Source organism: Dendroctonus ponderosae, unplaced genomic scaffold (assembly GCF_020466585.1).
Source record: "Dendroctonus ponderosae isolate FM_Combo_2020 unplaced genomic scaffold, Dpon_F_20191213v2 Dpon_F_20191213_1, whole genome shotgun sequence".
NCBI lineage: Eukaryota > Metazoa > Arthropoda > Insecta > Coleoptera > Curculionidae > Dendroctonus > Dendroctonus ponderosae.
This window is the reverse complement of record NW_026017110.1, coordinates 37,019,990-37,044,775: the sequence shown is the minus strand read 5'-3', so window position 1 is coordinate 37,044,775 and position 24,786 is coordinate 37,019,990. Positions and strand designations below refer to the sequence as shown.

The 24,786-nt window shown below is 35.3% G+C and overlaps 1 protein-coding gene across 3 annotated transcripts in view; it reads right to left on the bottom strand.

Moving 5' to 3' along the window:
• The window catches only part of LOC109540725 (protein zwilch), a 39,799-nt gene that overhangs the window by 11,367 nt on the left and 3,646 nt on the right, over positions 1–24,786 (bottom strand). Inside the window, exons 1-7 of one of the 3 annotated variants that reach the window (XM_048665055.1) lie at positions 17,924–17,944; positions 17,385–17,515; positions 10,246–10,463; positions 8,780–9,011; positions 8,146–8,313; positions 3,359–3,456; positions 3,103–3,305 (exon numbers count right to left, since the gene is read on the bottom strand). In XM_048665055.1, the coding sequence (XP_048521012.1) occupies positions 3,103–3,305; positions 3,359–3,456; positions 8,146–8,313; positions 8,780–9,011; positions 10,246–10,463; positions 17,385–17,477 (1,012 nt within the window). In that variant the 5' untranslated portion in view covers positions 17,478–17,515; positions 17,924–17,944. Of the gene's footprint in view, positions 1–3,102; positions 3,306–3,358; positions 3,457–8,145; positions 8,314–8,779; positions 9,012–10,245; positions 10,464–17,384; positions 17,516–17,923; positions 17,945–24,786 lie in introns of those variants that run through there. The other 2 variants (XM_019909181.2, XM_019909182.2) reach the window with 2 other exon arrangements.

The following is a 24,786-nucleotide window of genomic DNA, read 5'->3' as shown; positions in this document are numbered from 1 at the left end:
TTCCCGGAATAAAAAATCCTGCCGACATCTCATCAAGAGGTTGTACACCAAAGCAGCTTGTGAAATCAAAATGGTGGGAGGGACCTGATTGGTTATACGAAAGCAAATAATGTTGGCCAATAGAAGATATAACACCAAACGAAGTAGAAATTAGGATAGAACGAAAAATAAAATTGAATGTCGCACTGGTCAACATCGAGACTACTGATTTTTGGCATTTGACCCATTTTAGCAGCTTGTACAAAACTTAAGTCTAAAGAGGTGGAAGGAGTATATAGAATAACTTTTTAACCACGCAAAATCTGAAAACGAAACCTAAGATATTACAACAGGTCAACAGGTATAAATGAGTTAGAAAGGACTATAAAATTGGCGAAAACCAGGAAAGCAGCAGGCTCAGATGAGATACCTATAGAGATCATTCAACTGCTAGCAACAAACGGCAAATAATATCTCCTTTTGCTTTTCAACAAAATATGCAACACTGGAAATATCAGGTCAACCTTTGTAACGATATCTAAGAGGCGCAATGCAAAAAGATGCAGTGAATACTGTACCATCAGCCTAATTAGTAATGCACGAAAAATCTTGCTGCGAATAATACATTCCAGAGTATATAATAAAATTGAGTGAGAAATGAGCGACACGCAATTTAGGTTCCGCAATAACCTAGGAACGAGAGAATCACTGTTCAGCCTCCAGGTCCCCGAGCAGAGATGTAGAGACATTAACAACGCAGTGTATATGTGCTTCATATATTTTGAAAAGGCCTTCGATAAAGTGCAACATAACAAGGTGATGGAGATTATAAAGCAAGTAGTCATTCATGACAAAGACCTACACGTCATCAAAACGTTTCAGAGGAAGTAGAGATACGTGAGGCAAGGATGCATTACGTCGCCACTCCTTTTTAATTTGTTTTGAGAGTTCATTTTCAAGAAAGCACCAAAGAACATTGATAGTGGAATCAAGGTTAATGGCGTAAATCTGAGCAGATATTTTTTTCTTAACCGTCCGCACCAGTCCTGGCTGACCGCGCTCGCGCGTCTCACTGCCATGTTGCCGCTATGCACATACATGGTTTTTAACCGCCGGGCCTTGCTCGAATAGCGACGCCTAACCTCAGAGAAAGTCGTGTGGCAAACTCTATCCGCCATTGCTCAAGTCGCAACTCCAACCGAAATGCCAGCTATATCTCACCCAATAACATCTGCGCCGTTTCGGTTCAATTACAACTTCCAATACTAAAACTGTATCTGGCGTTTAAGGTAGGGCCTAGCTAAGCTTTAGCGACGAGTCCAATGGGTATGCCCGGGACGAAACGCATGGTGCTTAACGAGCGCCATAGTCGTTTACTTTATTTTTTAGTTAACTGTTTCTGGTTAATGTTTGTTTGTGTTTAAGAAGCAATCTTATAGGAGAAAAAAATGTTATGCTACTTATTTTTCTGATTTTTCACAGGCATGTATATAATTAAAGTGAAGGTCATAGACAACATTTAAATATATCTGTTCATTATTTTAGAAAGTAGAAAACAATTGTATAAATCACTAACGATGAAATTAGCATGCATTTCAGCAACAGTCATTGACCTAAAAACATGCTAGAAACTACAAGAAACCGTGTTTTGTCAGGTTATAATGTCGTTCGCAATGGAAGTATCAAACCAGCAACGCGGCAATGAGACGCGCAAGCGCAATTAGCCAGGACTGGTGTGAACGGTGAAGGAAAAAATATCTGCCCCTGGTCAACAGTATGTATATCGTCTGCGATATTCCGTAGTCGTAGTAGTAGTCATTCCTGTGTATCAAACAGCTATTACAGCATATAAAATTTTACTTGAAAAAACCACCAGTATCACATATCTCGTATGCAATATAAACAACAACTGGGATATAAGCAAAGCGGTTAGAATCCGTATAGAGAAGTCTAGAGATGCGTTCTTCAAAAGGAAAAGGGTACTTTGTGGTCGCAGTCTTAGCAAGAAACTGAGTATTAGACTGGTGAAGTGCTACATATTCCCAATACTGCTGTATGGATTCGAAAGTTGGGCATTGACAGATACTTTGCTAGAGAGGCTCGAAGCCTTCGAAATGTGGGTACCAGAACACTGCGCGTTAGCTGGGTCGACAGGGTCCGAAATGAAGACGTCTTGCTGCGCATGGGCAAAGATACTGAAAAAATGAAAACAATTAAGACACGAAAAGAATACTTTGCTAATGTGATGCGACATCCAGACAGATACGGACATTCTTCACTGTATAATACACGGGAAAATAGTAGGAAGAAGAGGGCCCGGCCGAAGAAAAACATCCTGGCTAAAGAACCTCCGAGATTGGTTCTATAAGTCCACCACATCCCCATTTCGCGCGGCAGTCAAAGTGATAATAGCCAGAATGGTAGCCAACGTTCGGTACTCAAAGAAGAAGGAGAAAAACGTATATCATTTTCATATCTGTCGAATGTTCTCTATCACCATGCAAGCGGAAATTGCTCGAATCTTTTTGTCCACCCTGTAGTTGAACCGAATCGTAAAACTTTACTTATTTACTTGTGGATTAATATGATAAGCCTCCAGATCTTGTAAAATTTATGTGAAAACTGCTGTTTCTTTTTCAATGTTACGTTATCTTAATGTTTTAAGCCAACTTCTTTTTTTGCACTTACCGGAAATTTTTCGAAATTGGTTCCAGGTCTTCCTACCTGCTTTGCTATAAGTGTACAAAATCAAGTTGAACAGGATTTAACCGAAATAATTCTTTGAACTTATTATCATCCAGTTTTAAATAGTCATTTATAAGAAGATTGAAATAGCCTTCTTCTGGACGACTTTGGAATATAGCACGCGTCTCATTTTTTGGTCTTAAGTTGTTGAGCAAACGCAGCCCGAGTTGCAGTCGCCGATCGCACCTTAACGCATAGCAAACTGTAGAGCATAATTCTTTCCATAATTTTCTCCTGTTCCCCATATCCCATTTTCAGGCTTGCTTTCTATGCTCCTTGCCATGATAAATACGCCGCTGGAGACGAATTTAGGTGGATCGGACGTGACCCGATAAGTCTGCATCAATCTTGACAAATGCAACAAAAATACATACTTACAACTTAAAATATCCCATAACCGATCTAAGATATTCAAATGCCTTAGGTTGTTTACATCAACAACATCCTTTTTCCTAATTGGACAAAACTCCTTTATTGAAACCAAGTTAGTTATACTTTGAAGAATGTCGTCCGTATCCAAAGGAACATCACAAAGAGACATTTTTTCATAAACTTTTCCTTCATTATTTCCAAAATTGCTGCTAAACAAAAATCAAATGTGAAGTTTGACGATTAAAATGTTGGGATCATTTACCTGTCTGAAAGAATACTAAATATTCGTTGCAGCTTCAATAACTGTGGCCAAATGAAGCTTAATTTTAAAAGTGGGTGCCCGACAACAACGGATACATTCTGAAAAACGTACAAAGTAAAGCGTTAATTAGCAAATAATAATAATTTAACTACATTTGCAAGTCAATCCTAAAATCCGTAATTATCTTCTAACTGTTATACTTGGAATTATGAGTACTGATTCAAAATTTTTGTCAAAACCATTATTTCTCGTAAACAGATTACACTCGTCAACATACCGTGAAATCAGTGACTTAAAATTTACGAAAAGTTCAAAATGCAAATTCACTTTTAACCTAAATGGGCTTTTAATATTCCATTTATAACAAAAACAAAAAAAGATGCAACAAGCGTTCGTAACATAACGTATTGTAAGTGAGATTAATTCTTGTAGCAGCCATTGTTCTGGTTGTCTGGTATTACGCGCTGTCTATCGATTTTAGTAATCTATAATCATAACTTCTAGTATTCTCAATCTGCCATACTTAGCTGGTTGAGATTATGAGTTTTGCGGCCAATACTAAAACGCTTAGAAACAGTTTCAAATTTTGAATAGTTTTTCGGGTCTGAAGTAAGCACGAGTGGTTGGTTATCGCACGAGTCCGTATCAGTAAGCTTTCGAGAAAAACACTGCTAGCTAGTATTGCTTGCGAAACGTGAGCAAATAATTATTTTCCACTGCGACGTAAAAGCACGAAAAACTGATCAGTTTCAAGCTATGTCCGCGGAAGCCAAACTCTTTAGACAATACACCAATTTTACACTTACATTACAGCAATTTATTTTCCCAAAAAAAAATTATATTGAAGCGATTGAAAAACGGGATAATAAAAATAAATAACACTAAGTATAAAACTATGAAAACGTAAGAACTAAATCCTCACGCAATGAATCCACGATGCACATATAGCCCACTAAAACAGTACCTTGAAATGAAGCAGTGAAATTTAGTTATCCCTCAGACACACAGACCAGACAAACAATTTCTACACTTTGCTGACTTACCAATTAACTTCGGCATTAACAAATACAAGGTTTTCGAAAAACTTTGCAAATTTTTTATAACCGATTTCTATGGTCGATAAGTGCACAAGAGTTTTACTAAGATTGAAAGGTCTCACTAAAAGTTTTTTTATTCATTTTTGGTTGGGGTAAGTAGCTGGATCCAGTAGGTCTTGAATCTTCTGCTCATATTCCTGTCTGCTCATAATGACAGTTGCATTGCCTTTGTCAGCTGAAAGGACAACGATGTTTGTGTTCCATATTATTTCTTTGAGAGCTGGTTGATCTTCTCCCCTTAGGTTGATTGGCGGTGGTTTTGCTCTTCGAAAGATTTGGGCGGTTTTCAGGTGTATTTCATTTGCTGCTTGTTCCGGAAGTCCTTGCAGCGCAGCTTCGGTGCCAGAGATGATCTGTTCTATTGGAATCATTTTCGGACTGATAGCAAAGTTTGCCGCCTTCGCCAAGACAGATTGCTCCTCAGCTATGACTACTGAAATTAACCACAGTTCGTGCTGGGTGTGCATGTGTTGAAAGAGATGGCGTCGATCTTACTTCAGTCAGATTGGTTAAGACCATTTTCCAGTTTAGAAAATGCTTAGCAGTTTATTGTCCATTGCTACAAGTTTGCTTCTCACATTGTCTTTTCTTTCCCTTAGGGAATACTTTTCATTCCTGTTGTAGATTTTGTGTGCTTGTGTGGTTTTTAGAGTTCTTATACACCTCAGAAGACCAGGTATGATATTGGCATTCCTGCATCGGCTTAAAAAAGCAAGCAAGACAGGAGATGTGCTTTCCGTTTTGGCATCTTGCTTAGGTGCTGGCGTGATTGATCGGATATGTTTTCCGGCGCCCACCAACGCAAAACAAGCAAGAAAAGGCAACGGCACACGCGACAGGAAGAAGAATCAACTACACCGGAACATAACAACAAACAACAGAATGCGCCGATGCCAATCCCACAGGCCACGCCATCACAACCCACGTTATCGCAACAGGTGCATAAATACGGACTACGCCCGAGGAACCGCATCAGGACTCGTAGATAAGTTAGCAGTAAGAAATTGTAAAAATTTAGCTGAATAAAATATATTCAAACGGAACCGCATTAGTACGGTGGAAGTTCTCAAGCAAACCAGCTCTGACGATGCAAGCCACTCGGTTTTGCGCACCTTGATGATGACTGCACATTTATTGACATGCAATAAAGAATTTTTATCATTTGCGCATATATGGATAATGTGATCTCAATAAAAAAAAATGATACGCCACTGAGATAGATTAAATTAGAAATCATTTTTGAGGTTCTCGCTGTTTTGATGCAAAAAAGTAAAACACCTTATAATGACATTTTATTTCATAAATGCTCTAAGTGCAGCCAATTAGCCAATCACTTGTATAATTACGTCTCAGCTACAGCTGAGACAACACTTATGGTACATGCATGATGGGGCACCATCCCATTTCAGCATTAACATACGTAATCACTTAGACAAAGTATAACCAAATCGTTGGATAAGTAGAGGAGACACGAAACATTGGCCTGCTCTATTGCCGGATTTAAATCTCCTCGATTTTTACATTTAGAGTTTTCTTAAATTAGTACTTTATTCTACTCCCGTTGAAAATGTTCATGACCTGAGTAATCGAATTATAACCGGCTGTGAGGCAATAAGAATTACACTAGAAATATTTGCGCACATACGACAATCAATGAGGCGAATAGTTCAATCTTGTGTCTGAGGGAGGTAATTTTGAAAATCTGTTGTGGCTATACGCCTTTTAAAAATTTCATTATTGTAATTTTCTGTTACACTCTTATTTTATTAGATAGTTCTTGATAATGTAATAAAGAACTGAAAAATGCTCGTTAAAATATCTCAATCATTATTCATAAGAAAAACAGGCAAAACATATTTTTTGTCGTAAATTGAATGACGACTTGAAAAACAAGTTTTAATTTGAAATATCTGAGAGGCGTACCGTCATTTTTACCCGTATGTGCGCCAATGATGAACATAAAATTCATAGTTGCATATGTAAATAAATATATACCTCCTTCCTACATCGGCCGGTTTCAGAGCAATAAATACATCGTCAATTTTTAAGAAAAACTTTAACACCCCGTATCTAGGAAAACGAATCATTTGCGGACATACAGGGTGATTCAAAATTGGCGTCATTCGTGGCGTGTTGTTTGGGGGTGTCTTGGGAGTACAGAAAAAATAGAAAAAAAATTAAATGTTATTAAAAACTCAGATATTAGCAAAAAACTAGATCAGAAGGATTGCAACAATGTTTTTCAAAGTAATCTGCCTAATTAACATTATGTAAATACCTGTTGCTTCGTAATTATTAAACACCCCGGTAACGATGAAATTATACAGAAAGTGGCAATAAAATAGACAATAACATGCGTTGAGGTTAGGATAACGGTGTCACCTTGCGGTCAGTGCTGCGACAAAACAGCCCCCCGAGTGCTGCCATTTTTTGGGGCAAATGAGTGATATAACTAAATAGGTCACAACTGTCATCCAAAACCACCTGTTAAAGGTTTTGTATCATTGGTCAATACTATTGATCAAATAAAATACAGTTCTGTTGCTAAAACACAAGTGTTCCCAAGAGCAAGAAGTCCTGCCCCTTTCACTCCAAATATCTTTGTGTCCCAATCACTTTGAGTCTGGACTCATATTTCGAGCCGCTTCTCGTGTTCGGTTAATTAGCTGCTGCTCAATTTGAACCAGTGTTCGGAAGATCAGATATTTAATGTGTTCTATTGTCTTGTGCATATTACATACATGGTAAGAATGTAGTCCTGGAAGGCTCAGCAGCAATAATCTCCAATACCTGTTCCTCTAGGTCTGGAAACCGAGCACCTTTAGATTGTCCACTATCTGCGTCAATTTCGGGCCACTCGTCTAGGTGTAGTCCTTTGCTGGTGTAAGTTCTTAAAGCTTCTGCTATGTTACTGTGGCATTTTCCCATAACTAATCGCATATTCGCAAATTCGCTGTTGGTTTACATTTTGTGAAAGGAGCTTCAAAATAAGCAAAAGTTTGACAAATGCTTGTTATTATTGACAAAGGCTGTCTACCTATAACTATCTGTTAATGACAAAAAACATCATTGCCGCTTTGACTTTCCACCAAAAAATTGTAGAAGAGTACTTTTGTAATATAAAAAATGTGACAAAAAGATAGTAATTTCTTATCGAATGCTTAAGTATTCCAATATGCTACCAATCAAACGTGGGACCTTTTTAAAATAATGCTTAATAACAAAGTTGAAATTCGATCTTCAACTGTTAATGTCTTCTCGAAATTTTCGAAAAAAAATTATTCTATATTTACCAGACTATGAAGGCTTTCACGGCCGGTTAAATCACTTTTAGGAATGTTTTCCGGGCTTTGAAGCCGTGGTCTATGGGAATTTCTTCCTGACGTTTCGTCCACAACTGCGGTGGACATTATCAAAGGCGATGAGGCAGTGGGCGAAGTGATCTCCCGTGCTTTCCGACTCTACGAGACAAATATTCTATATTTGTCTCGTACTCTCTAAGTGTACCTCTATATACCCTTAAAAGGAATGACGCCAATTTTGAATCCCCTTGTATGAATCATAAGTAAACTGTTGTTAGTTTTTCATACAGAATCACCCTCTGAAATTTGTTGCACTTGTATAATTTAAGAAATTTTAATAAACACCCTGTATAATAGCTAAATTTTTAAATATAATTTTATGACTTACCATTTTTACATCGACTACACCGTTTTTACGTGGCCTAAAGATATTTTTTTGCGCAGTAATATCAACGGAAATATTTCCGTCAGTTAGTATTTTTGAAGCCTTCTGATCAGTGGTATTGTCTATATTCCCTCCATAAACGTTGTAAGACATTTTAACTAAATATTTTATCTAAAAATGAAGTCTGTAAAGTAATGTAGTTTTATAGGCTGAAAATGTATTAGTGATATTATACAATATCTAAAACATTAGAAGAAAAGTAAATTTACCCGTCAGATTTAGATATATGTACTACCATACACAATCTTAAAACTAAATAATACATAATAAAAAACCGCTTTCGGAGAAACGCTACATCAAGGCTCATAGCATCTGACTTGATGAAACTAGGGACTTGAACCTGCTCATGAAGCCCGCATGTTCGTCCCAGTAAAGCAGTAAATTTTTCTTATTCCAAAAATTATTTGTCCGCTTAAGCCGAGAAAAAAATCCTTAAAAAAATTAACTTACATGTCACAATAAATGATCAGTGATAAACGTTTGTTTCTATGATTTAAATTTGTATTTCAAAAACAAAGTTTTTATTATTTTATATTAATAAAAACAATAAATAAGTACTGTTCTTTTGAGATCATACCTGGCTGTTGTCGGTAAAACAATTTCTCAAATGTGCAAGAACCATGTCTTCCAAGCTGCTCTCAACTTTACATGCAGGTAGTGGTTTTAACAGTTGTACTGAACACCCCATAAAATCACTAATATTAGCTCCCAGTAGAACAGTTTTTGAACTGTCGTCACCAGCACACAATACATAATAAGGTTGTGAAGCTCCAACATTTCCTTCTCTTAGAATTTTATTCAGTGTCTTCCTAAAACAACATTAGTTTGAAAGTGGTTTCAACAATATTCAATGCAGATAACAGATCTGTTGATGCACTCGTAGACAAGCTTGCCAAAGTTTCAAAACTCTTGCGTTAGTCAGCATGTATGTATTAGTGACAACTTAAGATACATATGTTACCGGCAATGTACAAAATCCGGCAATGTGCAAAATGCCTAGACATTCTGTAAACTGAGCAACTCGTCAGGCACTTACTTTGCAGAGTGGCTTCTACTTTGGGCAATGTGCAAGTTGACCACGGTATTTCAGGCAATCTGCAAAAGGCCGTACGCGTTAGTCAATGTGAGTGTCACATATGCTTAATCTTCACATTGACACTAAACAATGTGTATAAACCCGTTGCTCACGAAACTTTTTAGTTTAGTTTTGCAACAGAACTTTGTTGTTTAGTTTTACAAGGAAAGTTTACTGTTTAGTGTTCTAAGTTGCAAACAACTTTGTAAAATTTACCGCGTTTCCAGTGTTGTCTATTGATTATTAGTTTGTTCATATTCCTGTCCTATTAGCGCCGTGCAAGAAAATGTTGGTTTTTTGGTAGTCGGGTTTACATATTATTTAGTTTAGAATGGAAACCAGAAAAGTATGTAATAACATACAAGATTTTCGAGAAATGATGTGCTGTAAATATGTAAATGTCGTTAATAAAAACAAACTGATGGTATAATTTTGTGAGTGTGCACAAAAATTTAAATAACTTCAGCGGTTATGATAGACCTCATAATTTAGGCTTTTATTCTTTAATGCTGTTGATAAATTTTAACATTAGTGTTAAATAATCTTATCATATTAAATTGTTTTGTATTTGGTAACACAAGATAGTACCATTTAATTAATATATAACAATTAATTTAATTTTACCAAAAATATGTCTCTCTTTCCGCTTGAACTTGCCTTATCACTGAACAACAAAGATTAGCATTTTACATTAAACAGCAATGCATTATGTATTATGCTCATTGTCTAATCAATGCGAAGATTTAACATATGTGCCACTCGCATTGACTAACGCGTACGGCATTTTGCATTGCCTAAAATACCGTAGCCAATGCGCAGATTATTGGGTAATAAAGAAGTAGCAATTCTGCAAAATCCCTGGCGAGTTGGTCAGTTTGCAGAATGCCTAGGCATTTTGTACATTGCCGGATTTTGTACATTACCGGTAACATATACACTTTCTGAATTCAGAATATTTGTGTATTTACCTGGCTTCTCTCACTGGAAGAGGATAATGTCTCAGCTCATCTTTAGGCCATATACGATCATGGCTTTGATGTGTTAAAGTTTCTATTGCATTATTTGAATTATCACCTAAATCCACGTAAAGAGGCTGCCCAGTAAGGTCACACTCCTCAACTGATGTCTCTGGGTCAATGTCGCTATTAAGATTCCTATCTTCACTATTTGACGATACACTAAGTTTCTGAAAAGACAGTTAATATAATTATTAAGACAGGAATTGATGTATTTATAAATAAAAACGTCAATAAGCAATTGTAATCAAATGTACAGGATGTCCTGTAACAAATTAGCAGCAGATCAAGAATACATGCGGCTTCAGGGAGTTGATCTGGACAAACATGAAATGGCAGGTCGTATTTTATCCTTCTAAGAACAAATTATTCTTTACTTACGACTGAGGGATAATGATGCAAATTCAGTCCTGTGATTAATAACGTAATGACTATAATTTCCTACGAGCATAAATTACAACATTCGCCTTCGGCTTATGCTGCAATCATATGTATACTCGTAGAAAATGGCACCAAATCTGTGCTTACATCATACTATACCATTCAACGGTTCTGTTAAAACCAAAGTGTGTACATATGGCATGTGAGTACGACACACACTGCTGAATTTTCCAATAAATGAGTTCGAACGATAAACAAATCTTTTTTTTATCTTGAATAAATGAAGTTTTAATAAAATGTTACTCGTTTAAAGACTACAAACTATGCAAATATAATAATAATGTTTTTTAATTAAATGTTAGACTTGATGTGTGCCGCTTGGCAGATCTATCGATAAACACTTCATTTTCTAGATTCTTTTTGACAATTTTCTTCGACCGCCCTGAACATCTCTTTTGGAGGAACCATTCAAATAGTCGTGCGCGGAACGACAGTACTCCATGGTTCAAGGGTCTTTGGAAGGCGGTCAGAAAAAAGGGATTGACCACGGAGTTCCGAAAGGAGTGCATCCTGAAGCGATACGAGGGTGATCGTCATGAATCGTCACAAAAAAAACGACGCCACGCCAAGCGGCCATCTTAGTGACGTCGGGTTTTGTGCAATTCCTTTTCTTCTGGGGCATCTCTGTTCCTAGACCATCTCGCTGGCTATGTCTTCCCGCTGGTGGGACACGTTTGCCGTTTCGGCAAACGGAAAAGCCCACTTAATTGGGGTACCGGTAAAATTAAATAACCGGCGCAGACCATAATCAGAACAGAAACACCCCTCGGCCGGCGCGAAAAGATTGATACGACAGGACACAGAAGGTAAAACTTTTAAGTAACGAAATATATAGATTGGCATGGATGAATAAAAATGGAAATGAAATAGATTAGATAAGGACACACGCAAGGAATGAAGAGGATATAACGCACATGGCAGGATAATGAATGACAGAACAAAAGAGAATGAGGACGAACTGGCACAAAAGGATAACGATTGGCTAAATGGATAGACATGCTGCAGAGAGGTGTGGTGGCACTTTAATGCAGCAACATAGTGAAACAAGACTGGAGTCGGACAAGTATGGACAATAGCAGGAAGTGATCATTATGACTGGCAAACAATTGCACAATTCATAACAAATCGGAAAACAAATAGATGCGAAGGGAAACGAACAAGCTGAACTGGCACATGGATGGCAAAACGGATATGACTTGGTGCGTGGCGGTCCAAGGAGCAGGACACGGAGTTCCCTTGATAGGTGGTTTTGTTTTGATAGCGGGTTTTGCTTATCGCTACAGAGGACGGATGGGGTATGCAGCAAGGTAGGAACTCGAGTAAGACGCTTAAACAACATGTTACTAAACCAAAAAACTTTTGAGCCAACTGTGCGCGACGAAGAGACAAAAGACTCACTATAAATTTAGCTCTTTTTATTTTAGTTAAGTGTCTTTTAGTTGTTTTGCTTTTTCTTTTTTGTTCATTCCTTTGTTTGATGTGCTTTGATGCTTGTGATGTGTTATAATAATAAGTGTGATATTACTATTAAATTAAAGTTTAAATATATGAGTTTTCCACTTCCTATGCAACGATATTCTATATTCATTTATTAAACTTTGTTTTTCTTCCAAAATTCATTTATTGAAATCTTGGTATCGTTGGTAATTCTGTCTATCTAAGAGATTCTAAGAACTCTTTTGAAAATCCACATTTCAAAAACTTGCAGCTTTCTGTCCATAGCGTCTGACAGCGTCCAAGCCTCTATACCGTGTAGAAAAGTGGAAGAAAGGATGATTCAAAATTGGCGTCATTTCTTTTAAGGAGTTATGGAGAGTACGAGAAAAATATTGAAAACATTTTTGTCGAAAATTTATAGAATATATTAATAGTTAAAGTAACAGAATATTTCAACTTTGCTATTAAGTATTATTTTGAAATGGTCTTCTCTTTGATTGGAGGCCTATTGGAATACTTAACCGTTCGAGAAGGAAAATTACCATATTTGCTTCAAACTACACATTTTTTTATATTAAAAAAGCTCTCTCTTACAGTTTTTTTGATGAAAATTCAAGCGGCGATGATGCTTTTCATCATTAACAGATAGTTACAACTAGACAGCCTTTGTCAATAATACCAAGCATTTGTCAAACTGTGACTTACTTTGAAGCTGCTTTCACAAAATGTACACCAACATCGAATTTGCGAATATGTGATTAGTTATGGGAAAATGCCTCAGCAACATAGCAGAAGCTGTAAGAACTTACACCAACAAAGACACTGGACGATTGGATCCAGGAATTCACGCAGATAGTGTGGACGATCTTGAGATGCTCGGGTTCCAGACCCAGCGGAACAGGTGTTAGAGATAATTGCAGCAGACCCTTCCAGGAGAACGCGAAGCATTGCACGAGAACTGACAATTTTCCAGGCACCGGTTAATTGTCCCGATAACTCTCTCGAGGAACCTCAAAGTATTTCATGTTCATGGCATTTTTACTTTTATTGTTTTGTGTTTACCCATGGTTACTACAGTTTGTAATAATTAAGAAGCACAGGTCTTTACGTAATGTTAATGAGGCAGATTACTTTGAAAAACATTGTTGCCATTCTTCTGATCTAGTTTTTTGCAACGGTCTCAATTTTTAATACAAATTAATTGTTTTTACTATTTTTCCTGTACTCCCAAAACACCTCCAGAGGAACGACGCCAATTTTGAATCACCATGTATAATAGAATTATGAATAAGTAGTAGGTATTCATTCATATATTTCATTCATAAGTAATAAATACAAACATTCAGATTAAATAAATATGGATAATTAACAAGATATAAGCAACATGTTTGTAGTGAAAATGTGCCCAAATATCGTCGAGTTTTTTACATTCCTTCATTTCTCCTTCCAGTCTTTTTGAAATTTTATTTTCGGTAATTTGAGCCTTTAAAATGACACTTAATTCATCTATAACTTCATAGCTGCATCAGTATTGCATAGTATCACCTTTGCACAAAGCGAATTATTTTATAACATTTCCAGTCCACTACCGACCACTTTGATTAAGTAAGATTTCAGTGCTAATCTACATGTCTCAGAATTTCCGTTTTTAAGAAAATGTTGTAGGCCTGTTATTAACTCTACAGTAATGCGTTCCACAGGTTTCAGAATCGGAATACAGTCGGTGAGCATTTCCCATTCTTATAAAACGAGCCTTTCTATGATTATCAAGGTAGAGTTTCACCTTGTAGCAACATCTTGTTAAACTTTTAATTCATCTAGACCAATTTGTTTCTACATAGCCATTCATTTTTCACATGTAAGAGTACTGCGCTTGAAATGATCTCCACGGCTCTTCACTTTTCACCTTCCACGCACCAATTTAAGTTAATCACAACGCATGGGGGTTAAACAGTACACGATGCATCGCGAATCTGAAAGATGTATTTTAAGTCGCTGTATTACCTTTTAATGAAAAAAGTACAGTAGACATGGGAAGTTTAGTTCACCCTGCTGATTTCCATCTTTCAATCTCGATCGGCAAAGTGAATAGTACAAAAAATTAGTTCGTTTAGTTTATTTAGTTCAGTTGGTTAATTTTCATCATTGAATGAAAATATTATAAATAAACGATCAATTTAATTTTAGTTATAGTTCCAAGACATTATAAGTGACATATTTTATACCATGTGTTGTTATATTGCTGGAAATTTAATGTCCATTTATTTGTCTTTGTGTTATTGGAGATTGGAGGCGTTTTTGATTTACATGATTTAACTAAATGTATCTTCTCTGAGATTGTCTATATAAACATGTGCGAGTGAGATAGACATTTTTGAGCAGTATTCTTTGTCATTGTTTTGTTGACCCATCAAAACCACCAGAAATTTATTTTCCGCTTTCGCCTGTTCCTAATATAAAATCAGGGCCCAAATCAGTTAGAATCAATTAAATCGCGTGCATCAAATAAGGTTGGATCATCAGAAATTGGATAATCCCAGATTGCTGTGAGAAGTAACAGTTTGCACGTTGTGAACGGACCGGTTTTGTATGTAGTAAAAATTTAAAAATAGATACCCGATCGTTTCTTTGTCATTCCGTTTATTTCTAAATGATATACAAAATAAATGTATAACTTCTAAAATAATATCATAACAAATCAGATAAAACATTTCATTGTTTGCAGCACCAGTACTACTACTTTAAAACAAAAAATAGAAATTATGAAGTATCTAACAATATTGAAAAATAAATAATATACAATCAATACAATTGTACAAGTATGCTATAAATGCTATTTAAAATCAAAATTTGTCTAGTGAGCTTTTTAGAGATAAGCGTTTTTCTGTGAAAACTAAACCAGCTTTGAAAAGCTCTTGTATACATAATCTATTTTTTTCGTAATTAAATAATGTTGGATAAATCCTATTTCACGCTCCTCCACCAAGAAAAAGGGTCCTCATTCCTCTTTATCAAAGGTTCATTTACATATCTATCTAGTTCTATTACCACAGCGGCACTTGCATTTTTCTCTTTCAACATATTAGTTACATTTTCATCAAAATAAGCCCACACTGTTGATTTTTTGATAGAGGAAGAATCATTTTCGTCGTGAAGGACTTTGGCATCACTACTGGCCTGGAGATGAATAGCACAAAGCTTTTTCCGCAAATTAGCTATTAAGGCTACGTATTTACTTTCATCTTTAAAGCCGAATTTTTTAAATCGGGGGCCTAGAATGGTCGATTCGGCTAAAATGTCTATGTCCTCGATGTCTCCAAACCGCGAATAGAATTGACTCAGCATGTCAGTTACAACTTTCTTCAATTCTTCATTTAACTGGAGATTACTTGACAAGCGTCGAAGATGGTAATAAATCGCACGAACATAAATAAATATTTGATGATCGTTTTTGATGACGTAACATTCTTTTCGGCGCTGATCTCGTCAGTAAAATCTTTGAATATCTGCAAAATATCTACCAGTTCTTCTCGTACGCACCATTCAACGACACTTAATTGGTTTAAATTTGAGCATTCTGGAGCTAAGGTTGCAATTGCTTCTTTAATTTTGCATTTGCTTGCTCGATCGACATGTCAAGGGTTGGATTTCACCGGGTTTTCACATCTTGTTTAATTTTCAATTCTGGAAATCCCACTTGAAGCTCTGTAGTTTTTAATTTTGCTAACGAAGAAGAGTTTATTTAAAAAATTAAACAATTGTTTTCAGTTTTTATAAAATAAGATTTATTGTTTTCAACCCGTTTTGAACCAAGAGATTTATTGAATGTGCGTAACAACCATGATATTTTCACCCGTCTTTCCGCATAGCAGCAAGAATATTTTCAATCTTTTTTCAATTTTCTACTCTTTGAATTTATAATAAGAGTGCAGCAAGATTTCGGGCCGTATGTTTTTCTTTATATACGAAACAATCCAACAGCTAAGATTTTAATATTTAAATATTGGCAGAGCTCCAACTGTCAGTTAAAATACAAATAAAATCTACCTGGTCCAACTCTTCTTCAATTTTTTCCCTCCTTGCTTGGTACTGCTGTTGTAGTAAAGTATTATCACAAAGCTTCAGAAATTCATCTTCTACTATTCGAAATGCATGAAATCCTTTTAGAATCCATCGTAAAATTTGTTCATCGACCTCTTTACTCCTAGATATAGACAGCGGTTTCTTTACATGCGCGTAGCTTCTCAAATCAGTCTGAGATTTTGTTCTTTTTGGTGTAGTTACTGCCGCTGTCACTACGCTGCCAATTCCCGAGTTCAACTACCGATGGTGGCGCTGCGAAACGTCAAATTACTCCTTCTCGAGTGACAGCTGAGACTTGTCAAACTTGTTGTATTTATTGGATTTGACGACATTTATAATATAAAACAATACGTACACACTTTTCGATCTGCTTCAATTTCTATAAAATGTAGCAAAAGTTGATCAAGGATCGTCTATTTTCATCCCCTGGGCTCCCAACTACAAAGTCGGCAACGCCAAATGAAAGAAACTGCGTGGAAGTAAAAGGAAGCGCTATTGCTTCAATCACTTCAATCGGCGTCATCGGTATCGGTCTACTTCAAGAGTGAGATTATGCGAGAAATGCCACGTTCTGTCTAGTTCAGTTACCTGATTCCATCTTTTGAGCTAGTTTGTTCACGAACTACACAGCATTAAAGTACAGTACTAAATCAGTTCATATTAACTAGGAACCTGTATTTTCAAAATAATATAAGTTTAAAATTGGTAACTTTGCTACATTGCACTAGATAGCGCACATTATTCAATAAATTAATTTATTCGAATGATCCATTCAACTCATTCAACTCATACGCATTCATTCAGTAATTATTTGATAATCCAAATCATTCGATGGTGCCCAGCACTAGTCGTGATTCCCTTTCCGGGAGGGAATCTTCGAAATTACCATCCGCTCATAACTCGACATGCTTTTGCTTACCGCGGCGCTCGACATAATTTGAGATCACGGGACGCATGCGGTCCACGCGTGTGTCTCATATTGAACAGCCCTGATCAAAAGCATAAAGTATTTCAGTTAAAGTACTGTAATGCAGGATACGCAAACGAAAATGTTGAATTACTAGTACAATTCCAGGTATTTACAGGAAGGTCTCACAGCAAAAACCTTATTCTGTTAATCCGATACTTACTTTAGCATAAATGAGCGTAACAGCACCAGTTCCAAACCATTTTAAGTATGATGGGTGATCCTCTAGTAGCACACGATGATTTATGATACTCATTATTCAGGAAATTCAGTAACTGGGTTGATTCCAAAAGCCTGAGGAAGAAAAATGCAGTTGTTAGAAAAATGAAACGTTAGAAAGCCAAAAATTATTCCAGAATATTTGAGGTCTTGTTACTAAAAAATGATATGATAAGAAACGATTGGATCCTGATCGCTTTGAATGTAGGGAACAAGTTTGTCGATTTTATCGTGTTTTGTGACTTTATCCTTGTGAGAGATACTTTAGGAGCTTCGGAGGTCTGGACTTCACTGGCCGGATCGCGTTGTGAGGGTACTTGAACGCCTCGTAATCCTCAAGCTATAGTGCCTGCCAAGCGATGAAATGTACATTTCACAGAGGTCATTCTATTTATATGGTATATTATATTTTATTGGTATTTGATGCAAGGCTGAGGTGTTAAACATGGAGAAAAATGTAACGCAAAACCCGCATAATCGTACCTCGCAGCTGCAAAACCAAAAAGAAGTAAAAATATGCCCGCGTCTGCCAGACGAGAGATCAAAAGGTGAGGAACTGGTTTGTCTAATTGACTTTTAGCTTCACAAGTTACAGTTGTTGATTTACGTATCACGCAACAATTATTTAAGTAATTTTATACGTCGATTGTAGGTGCAAATGAAATATATTGCTGCTAAATTTATGATTTAACTTCTTATGAATATATCAACTTTAGTGACATTTTTCACTTTTTTTTGTACTTTACTGTCAGTTTTGAACCTATATAGGAATGAACATTTTCGGCCGTAACTATATTTGTATCTTAATTCATTATTATTAAGGTTACATTTATTGATTCGATTAAAATAACAATGTCCAAATGAGTAATATTGGATTGACAACTAACTGATTTTCTCAATAGTGGTCTTAAGACAATTTTTTGCCTAGTCAACGTGTTTAAAGCACCTAAACTATATTATTTTTCTTTCTTTGGACCTTTCATATAGAGTAAATCAATTGTATGGATAAGTTATGTAGTTTGATTTTTATTACAATTTGAGAATAAAAGATCAGCGCGCAATTCAGACATATTTTATTGTATTATTTTCCGAAAGGCAGCACGCAGGCAGCACGCAGGCAGCACGCAGGCAGCACGCAGGCAGCACGCAGGCACTGCAAGTAGGTAAGAAGTTGTGTAGTGAATAGAAATAAAGCCTTAAAAAGGAAGTGGAAATTAAACCAAATTATAAATTAAAATGTGTTTGTTCCACAATTGGGCAAACATCAAGTAAGAGTTAATTATCGGAACTTGGTTGAGAGATTTAGTCACATCCATCATATAATCCTGATTTTATGCCTTGAGAGTATTTATTTCGTTCCATGTAGAACTCCTTAATTGCATTCCCCCCATTTGATGAATGGATTGAACTCCCCCCATTGCATGAATTTAAAACAAATTGTTTTTTTTTAATTTTAGGAACATACCTACCTACAATTTTATTGATTAATTTGAAAGTTTGCTTTTTAAAAACAATGTATTTCCAAATTAATACAAACAATAGATTTCAGTTGTAACCCAACCTTCACTATGACTTGTATATGTTGAGATGATCTTTAGACTGACTAAGATTGACTGTAGACTATCTGCGACTGAATTCTCGTTTCTGCTGTGGCTTTTATAGTTAAATTTTATGCCGATCGTAGCAGAAACGATACTACGTCTTATTTTATAAGAATAGTTGGCATAAGTAGCCATATAATTCCTCCCTTCTTAAGTACGACAAAATAAGGATTTATTTTCGAGAGTCTTCAAATTTATGTCCACTTTTACATTTTACCTTTTATTTCTGCAATAATAAAAATATATTGTAATACATATAATGAGAATTACAATTATTGTTACAATAAGTATAAATGAGATACTTCCATGAGTAATACTCAATTTCTTTTATAGGGTGCGTAATTAAATTATTTGCATCTTCCGTGTGATGAACAATGTTTTGAAAATCAATTTCATTGATTTGTAATGGCTCAATTTCCTCAACTATTCTTTTATTTATTTCAAGTTTTAGAAGTTTTATCCTAAATCTGAATGTATCTGGGTTTTGAGAAAGAAGGTTTTTCAAAGACATTATTCGTTCTTTAAGTGGAACAGGAACAGTGTTGCACATAATTGCAATATCATTGAACTAGGTCACTTTTTAATCGTTACAATCTTGTCGAAAGGGATTCACGTTTCCAAATTTGACATATTAAAATTGCTCGTGCTTCAGTATTACTCACTTCAGTGCAATTTTTAAAATTTTTATGAGTAAGTAAGCTTTGAGTTTTTGAATATAGTCTTGAGTTGACTCATTCTTTTTGCCTAAAAATATCAATTGTTGTTGAAGATTTGCTCTAGTGATAGGGTCACTGAATTTTTGTCTAAGAGGCAACTTTATTTCTGGCCAATTTATTAAATCGGGTCTTGTGAGAGGGAAATCTTCAACAAAACCTATAATTTTTTATTTAATTGCTAACATTACATACTCTTGTTGAGATACGTCGTTAATAAAATATCTTGAATAGATTGTATCAATTTGATATAGAAATATTCTAATCTTGTTATTGACAGTTTTTAATTAAGTTACAATTGATCTGAAAGCGTCAGCCATCTCGCTTGTTTGATTATTAATTAAAGTTAAAATATTTTCGGGATTAATATCTAGATTTTACTCCTAGTATAGTTTTGACTAGATGATAATCTAGCTTTTTTGTAGCTTAATTAACAGGTTGTCCAACTTTCAGAAACAATTCTTCAATAACTGAATGCACTTACAATTATTTCTAGTCTATCATTTATATTTATTATTATTTCTAGTCCTGATACAGGCCAGCCTGTATCAGGACATCACTTCGCTGAGCAGATATTGGTCGGGTCGTTGCTGCCCATGATACTAAACTGAGTTAGTTTTAGTATCATGGTTGCTGCCTGCATGTGGACAACTGGACTGAGCCAAATTGTCCTAGTGGCTCTATCGTTGTGGCGGACCAGAATGCGATGTCTTGTTTGAGGAGCCAAATATGTCTTGGTCAGGAGCCAAAGGTGTCTTCGTTGGGTTGTAGTTCTTTGGTTCTTCCTTAGCTGTTGAAATAGGAGGGTGCACTGGTTTCTATTGTTCGAATTACTTGTGCCATACACGTGATATTTCGAAAATTACACCCCGGAAGAAAATCCGAACGGCTGCGCCAATTTTATTGATTAATTTGAAAGTTTGCTTTTTAAAAACAATTTATTTCCAAATTAATACAAACAATAGAATTTAGTTGTAACCGAACCTTAACTATGACTTATGACGCTTAGACCGTATATCTAAGACTCAATTCTTATGACTTCTGACGAGAGCTCGGAACCAAACTCGAATAATTCGAGTATTGGAATGCTTTCTCGAATGCTCCTCCTTCGGAGTCGGGCTTCTTCGTTCCAATGTGAAAATAAACGAATGCAGTTTTTACAAGACAACAAGTTCGAATGCAAAATTATCTGTTTATTTTGATGCATGAGTATAATTTTTATAAATATTTCTGGGTAAACAAAGTTAATGTGGTTTCATTTTATTACTTTGATATTCTATTAAAAGTTACACTATTATTGCGGCCATTATTGTCTAATAAAGCCTTTTCTAAAAGTTGCAAGAGCTGCAATTCAACCTGGAGTTAAAATATGTGTTACTTTTAGCGGTTGCCCCAGCTGATTTGGCGGGAACTACAGAAACACTTGATGGAGAACATTCTGAAGACACCGCTGTTCACACATTTTTGGCTGGACTTCAGCACCATCATTGTCTCTCATTTTTTCAATTATTTGCAGATGATGTTCATCATCCATTGGGAGTTTGAATGTCCAGTAATTTTTATTAACTGCTGTTCTCCAACCTCTTTCTTAGCCAATTTTGAAACGGCTGTTGCTCGCAGAGAATGATTTGTCAGTTTTTTTGAGGCAGTAGCTAGACCTGCTTTTTCTCCTTGCTTAGAAGTCCACTGACTGATCGTATTCCTACCAGAAGGTGTATTTTTGTACCATTCACTCGTTTTCCAAGCAGGGTTGATGGTTAAAAAGAGACGGTTTATTTTGATATTTGACCTCTTCTACATGAATTTGTGAAAGAGTCGAACTGGGCAAATCTGCACCTTGTGTCGTTTTGGTAAATATTGGATTATATTCAACTCTTCCGCTTTTTCCGCCTACATTGTCAACTTCTTTTTTGAAATATGTTGTCAAGCATCTCGATTCTTCTCCTCCCCGCCATGCTAATTCATAGGATAATACAAAGAATAGCTTCTGTTGCAGACCACCTGGAGTGTCTTCATCACAGCTTTCGACCATTTTCTTAAATTCCTCATATTTCATGAAAACAGAGCTTTCTTTTCTTTTCTGGGGCTTCCGTTGTAGCTCCTTCCGTTTTGCGTTTTTAGCTTCTCGAGCCAATTTAAATTCGATGTCTTGAAACGGATTAAAGCGAACGTTATGTTTATTGTAGTATTTATCCATTACTAATTTAGCGGTAACATTCCAAATAGTTTTTATAGTATATTCTTTATAATCCTCACCATTCTGTCTTTTCATGTTGAACGCCCAGTCTTGTAGAATGTTTGCAATTTGGTGCACAGTAGTGTCTTTACTTAAGTTGTAACATCTTTCTTCACAAAATGCTAGAAACTGCCGCCAGATATATTTTTGATTGTTGATAGTATTCGTGGGCACGGTCGCAGCAACAACTTCTTTTATTGTAGTAGGTGATTTAACACCAAAACAAGACATTTTTTTAAGTTTAAATAACAAATATGATTTGAATAACTTAAGAATGTCCGGATGGCATTTGATGTCTAATTCAACAGGAAAAGACACCTGTCAAATAATTTTCGTAAACAATGCAATTATCGTTGAGTGATAATTGCACACTGTGCAATTACCGCTGTTATTTTTCGATAATTGCACACTTCAAACGGACAGATTATCATACGAAGGAAATATTCATATATATTTTATCCAGTGTGTACACACCAACTTCTTCTTGTTGGAATTATCAGTAACAATAGGATATTATTTAAAAGATGTATTGCACGAGCGTTTTTTGGGTTATGAAGCTGCAGAAAAATTAGATACCAAATCACTTTTGGGCCATATTAAAAAACGTTTAGGCCAATGTGAAATAGACTTAAAAAATTGTGTGACGGGGTCAAACATACGACGGGGCTAATGTCTTGAGTGGAAAAATTGGGGAAGTACAATCTCTGCTAAAAAATGTTCATTGTTTCAATCATGCATTAAATTTAGTTGTAGTAGATATTTGCAAAATTTTGAAAGGTTGCAATATCTTTTTGTCAGTGCTTTAAAACTTATATGTTTTCTCCTCAGGATCTGCAGTACATAGTGTGTTCTTAAATATATAAAAACAATTAGATTCTAAAAATAAACTGGTTGAATTGCGAGACTTGAATTGTGATTCAAGATGGACTTCTCAAGAATTGAGTTGTTTGGCTTTAAGACAAGCATTACTTGTGCTATATTAGTTTTATTGAATCAATATGCAACATCGAATAATAATCGATCACGTGAAGCAAGCGGTCTCTTGAATGATATAAGTATTTTTATTCAATCTGCATGTTATGTGTGAATTTTTGTTGTAAATACAAAACGTATCTGATTATTTGCAACAATTGTTTATAACATATAGACAAGACATCAAAATTGAAAAAGTATGGAATGCAGCTCTTGAAATTGCTACAAGCAATGATATTAAATTAAATGAAGTGAATTTTAAAAGGTCCAGAAAGCTACCAACTAAATATATTGATTCCATAGTTGTTCAACAAATTCAATTTCTTGAAAAATACAGATGTGTAACTGAAAAAAAAAATTTAAACCAGATTATATTTTTCTATAATAGATCGAATTACTTCCGAAATATCGCAGATTTGATGACAATACTAATGCACTAAAGAGATTTAGTACATTTAATCTATCTAGCACCATCTTTTTAAACTTAGAACATTTATTTCCTTTAGCTAACAGTTACCAATGTCATATAGTTTCAATTGAAAACGAGACAAAGTTATTGATACCAGATACCATTAAAAATAAACTTCAACTTCAACAGATCTCGCACTTCTTTTGAAAGATTTTAGTTTACTTTTCAATGAAACAAACAAACTATGACAGTACCCATCTCAATGACATGACAATGACTCATTTCAATGACAGTACCGATCTTCCAGTGCAAGTTGTGAAAGATCTCTGAGCACTTTAAACAGAATTAAGAATTAATTAAAAACAACTATGAGTCAGGACAGGCTTACTGACTTGGGCATTTTACATGTTGAAAAAGATATTGCAAAAAATAGGTTTAGAGTTAATTATAGATTCGCTTGCTAATAGAAGAAATATCTATATCTATCGCATAATAGAAGAAAAACTCTCTTCTATTATTCTACGTGAATATCCATTTCATTATTGAATTATTGCACTACGTTATAAATGTTTTATTCACTATTTATAAAGTTATTTTAGATAATTTAAATATATTTAATCCACTTTCGTTTAGTAAAATGAATTATTTAATTCAAAAAATATATTCTTTTGTACTACGTGTTTTTATTACAATACTAGTGTTGATAAGTTCTATATTGTTGAGGCAGATTCATTTTTTTTACAAACTTCTTGTTGGGTATTTCAAAAATTTGGTGTTCGTCACGGGACGCTCGACAGAAGTGATAACTTCATAAATTAATAGAAGCCATAAAATATTGAACTTGTTTAAGGCATGATGGCAATAATTATTTTATTTTATAATTTTAATATTCTTGTTTAGGCTAATAATTTATAAATGGATCAGGAATAGGTAAAATTTAATTTAATTTCCTTTTGAACGTAAAACATATTTTTTATTTGCAACATTTAACATTCTTTAACGAGATGTTGTACATATTGCTCTTCTTAGGTTTATGTAAACTCTTCTTCTTGAGTTTCTGTATTTTGTGTCGTAATTTCTTATTTGCTTTGTATAATCTTTGACGTTCAGCATTAGTTCGTGGTTGATGAACGCCACTTTGAGTTGATCTATTACTTAATGCTCCTTTTTTAGCACGAAATCGTTTTTGGCGTTCAGCATTATTTAATATTTTTCGCATTATAGCGTGTTTTTGTGACTGCTCTTGTGTATGTTGTTCATGAACGTCTGCTACAACTTGCATCTGAATAGGCCTAAAGAATAAATTAACTTTGGTGATTCGAAGACGTTCTATCTGTTTAAAATAGACGGTAAAACGAGGAAGAGCTATAGAGACAGGATACACTTGACACACTATATGTATACATAATGTAAGC